Here is a 4301-nt window from a genome sequence, read left to right as displayed (position 1 = left end):
CATATGTTTTTGTCTGTATGTATCCATGTGCACCCAAAACATGCCTGATACCTGTGGAAGTCAGGAAAAGGCATTAGATAGCTAGAAACTGGAGTTGTGGGTAGTCGTGAGGCACCCACATGTGGGTGCTGGGAAGCAAACCCAGGTTCTTTACAACAATAGTCAGTGTTAACCACTGAACTATCTCCCCAGACTCCTCCTAGTAATTGAAACTAACCACAGCAATCGCTTCACAAGGAAGTATTAAGGAATGGAATAAGAAATAACGACACAGGATTTGATATGAGACTTTTGAGAGAGGCCTATCTGGGGTCACGACTTGAAAATGAAAATCAAAAGTGTGGAGAAGTGTGTTCCAGGCAAAAGGACCAGTGTGCAGGAATGTCCTAGGGCTAGAAGGAGCTTGGAGCACTTGAGGGCATGCACAGGGAATCAAGGGATCTCAGTGGGTGACAAAAGTCTTAAAGCCAAATCATTCAGGATCAGAGCACTGGAGGCTAGAATACTGCACTGTGATAAATTGGGTGTGGTTCACAGGTCAGCAATCCTAGCACTCAGGAAATGGAGGCAGGATGATCAGGAGTTCAAGACCATTGTTACCTGAATAATGAGTTTAAGGCCAGCCTGGGCTACCTGAGACTATCTCAAACTAAAGGAAGAATTGTATTATGGAGGGTATTTATTAAAAGAATAATAAGGATGAATGGGCCTTTTAAGGAGAAAGGAGTGATCTTATATCAGGTCTGTTTTGGAAAGACACCACTAGATGGAACACAAAGACTTTTATAGATCAAATTTAGAAACAGAAAGATACAACTAGAAGTGATATCAGGGCTGGTGTGGTGGGTCAGTGGGTAAAGGTACTTGTAGCCAAGGTTGATGAGCTGAGTTTGTTCCCTGGAACCTACATGGTGAAAGTAGAGAAGTGATTCCAGCTACAAAGCATCTTATGACCTTCAAACTTGCACCCCAAATGCCCTGCAAAATTCATAAACATAGTAAAATTTTTAAAGAAGTGATTGATGCAGCTGTGATAATGGCATTGATCTAGGGTGGGATAAGATATAAGGAAAGAGACTTAGAAAAAAATTGTAGGTGTATTTTTTTTTTAGATGGAGAAGTCACTTGAATTGGGCAACACAACCAGAGTCCAAGAGTTTGTCCTACTAGGCCTGTCCACAAGGCTGGGGATAAGGGATGCCCTGTTTGTCGTCTTCCTGACTCTCTACCTGCTGACGCTCCTGGAGAACACACTCATCATCTACCTCATCTGCAGTCACAGCGAGCTCCACAAGCCCATGTACTTCTTCCTGGGCAACCTCAGCTGCCTGGAGATGTGCTATGTGTCTGTCACCATGCCCACCCTGCTCGTGGGGCTGTGGATGGGGCCCTGCCATGTTCCATTCACAGGTTGCATGACCCAACTCTTCTTCTTCATCTCTCTCATCTGCACAGAGTGCACCCTCCTGGCCTCCATGGCCTATGACCGCTATGTGGCCATCTGCCGCCCACTGCACTACCCCCTGCTCATGAGGCCCCAGGTCTGCCTGGCCTTAGCCTTGTCTTCATGGCTGGGTGGGTTGCTGGTCTCAGTGATCAAAACAGCATGCATTGCAAGCCTGTCCTACTGTGGTCCCAACGTCCTCAATCACTTCTTTTGTGATGTCTCTCCTCTTCTGAACCTGTCCTGCACCCACGTGGCCCTCACAGAGCTGGTGGACTTCATCTCAGCCATTGTTATCCTCTGGGGCTCACTCCTTGTGGCCATGGCTTCCTATGTGGCCATCGGTAGGACAGTTCTGGGCATGCCATCAGCTGCTGCCCGCCACAAAGCCTTCTCTACTTGTGCCTCCCACTTGGTAGTGGTGGGCATCTTTTACTCAGCCACTATCTTCATCTATGCCCGCCCTAGCCGCATAGAAGCCATGGACCTCAATAAGGTGTTGTCTGTCATCTACACGGTGGTTACCCCCATGTGCAACCCCATCATCTACTGTCTGAGGAACAGGGAGGTGCAATCGGCTTTCCGTAGAACCATGCGCTGGTCCTTAGTTTGACCAGGTATTTAAGACCATGTGGCGAGACATTGATTTACCTACATCCTGCTTCTGTGTTAGGGTATAACTACCATACCATTACTTTGCCTTTTAAACACATACAACTCAATGTCTGAATGTTTTCACAAAGTAGTAAACCGTCATTGCTGTGTTAGTCATCACTCCCGGAAAAATGCCTATACACATTTGGAAGTCAGTTTCTGTGGTGTCTCTACTCCTTAAAAAAAAAATCACTAATCATCTACTTTCTATTTGCATAGATTTCTGTATTTGATATCTTGTAGGCAGGGAATTGCGTAATGTCACCTTTTATAGATGACCCCTTCCACAGTTCATAATGCATCAAGTTTGTGAATGTTGCAGCAGGTATCAGTGATTCATTTATTTCTGCGACCTCATCACATTGCTTTGCATGAACACTCATCATGAACACTTTATGTGAACACTCATTCATAGCTTTAAAAGGTTTTATTCTCACTCATTCATTTGTGTGTGTAAGAACACGTATGTATGTATATATGCATGCAGATCCCTGCAGAGGCCGGGAGGTAGACACTGGGTCTCTCAGAGTTACAGTTACAGGTTGCTGTGAGTATCTGATGTGGGTGCTTGAAGCTGAACTCCAGTTCTCTGCTCTTAACCACCGAGCTCTCTTTCCAGCCTCATAATTCATATCTTTTGAGCAGAAGCACATTTCTTGTTCTCTTGTTCTTATACCCATGTGTAGAATTGCTGAGCTAGTCTTATGTTAACAGAATGGTTGACTTTTTGAGTAACCGACAAACTATTTGGCAGAATGTTTAACACCTTACTTTAAAAACATACTTTTAAGTTACTTAAGACCTAGATCTTAAATTTATATGCACATTGGAAGTCACACACACATGTATCTTCTGCAGACATATGCATTAAGTTGGGCTCCTCTGGGGATGAAGGGTGTCTGCAAAGAGGAACGGGGCACCTAGGTGGGAGTGGTGGAGGACAAAATGTATGTGAAAATACCGCAATAAAATCAAAAAATAAAATAAAAATTAGAAAATATTCTAATTTTAAAAAATTGCCCAGAGAAGCACTTTCTCAAAAACCAAAAAAAAAAAAAATTTCCCAATATATGTTAAGGCAGGTGGTATTATATACAAACATAGAACTAATAGCTGAAATAACATAAATGTTCAATGAATCTACAGACCTCATTGCCCCTTGCAGAAAATGTTAAATAGAAAATGACACCACCAGTATATCATGGTGGGAAGCATTCAGCTGATTGACTCATCCTGACCTCCTTAGGTTTTAAAAGGATGGACATATGCTTATATATTTCCTGGACAATAACCTACTCGCCAGTATAAAAGTTGTTTGTAAACTTTGACCTGGTGTCCTCATTTACATGAATATTTCATAAGACAATTAAAGCAGTAGAGCACAGAAAACAAAGATGCTGATTGTGACGTTGTGTCACCTGTATGGAGGTAGAATGAGTGATAATATTCACCAGTAAGACAGTGACTGACTATATTATGCTAACTCCACAGAGAGAAATGCGATATAAGAGGATTTATTGGCTGGGTGGTGGTGGTGCACGCCTTTAATCCCAGCACTTGGGAGGCAGAGGCAGGTGGATCTCTGTGAGTTTGAGGCGAGTTCCAGGACAGCCAGAGCCCCACATCGAAACTCTGCCTTGAAAAACCAAAAAGAGAAGTATTTATTGTAGTTCTACAATTGATAAAATGTATAAAATGTTTGTAACTTGAAATTTGTATTTTAAAGGCATAATTTAAAAATAACTAAGTAGGAAGCCTTTAAACAAAGATGATGAACATCTAAAATGCATTTCCAGAGGGATTCCGAGAAGCCAAGAACAACTCAGGGACACTGTGAATTTCTATTTGTAAGTTTCAATAATAATCGAAAAGTATTAACTTAAACTGATGTGATTTTCAGGGGAAACTTGACACTGCACGGCATGTGTGAGTGTGTATGAATGTTGACTCAGAATGTGACTGAAAGAAATTTTGCAAAAAATAAATTCAGAATATTTGATGTACTACAAGCATCTTTATGACATTTTGTGCCTATTTATTTATTTATTTATTTATTTATTTATTTATTTATTTATTTATTAATTAAAGATTTCTGTCTCTTCCCGGCCACCACCTCCCATTTCCCTCCCCCTCCCCCAATAAAGTCCCCCTCCCTCATCAGCCCAAAGAGCAATCAGGGTTCCCTGCCCTGTGGGAAGTCCAA

The 4301-nt window shown here is 42.2% G+C and overlaps 1 protein-coding gene across 1 annotated transcript; it reads left to right on the top strand.

Annotated features, from left to right (window-relative positions):
• The first annotated feature begins 1112 nt into the window (after positions 1-1112).
• On the top strand, positions 1113-2057 carry LOC101992935 (olfactory receptor 5-like). The gene has a single exon (XM_005369294.1). The coding sequence runs from the start codon at positions 1113-1115 to the stop codon at positions 2055-2057; it is 945 nt and encodes a 314-aa protein (XP_005369351.1).
• The last annotated feature ends 2244 nt before the right edge of the window (positions 2058-4301 follow it).

Source organism: Microtus ochrogaster, unplaced genomic scaffold (assembly GCF_000317375.1).
Source record: "Microtus ochrogaster isolate Prairie Vole_2 unplaced genomic scaffold, MicOch1.0 UNK47, whole genome shotgun sequence".
Classification (NCBI taxonomy): domain Eukaryota; kingdom Metazoa; phylum Chordata; class Mammalia; order Rodentia; family Cricetidae; genus Microtus; species Microtus ochrogaster.
Note: the sequence above shows the minus strand (reverse complement) of the source record. Positions and strands in the feature narration are given on the sequence as shown.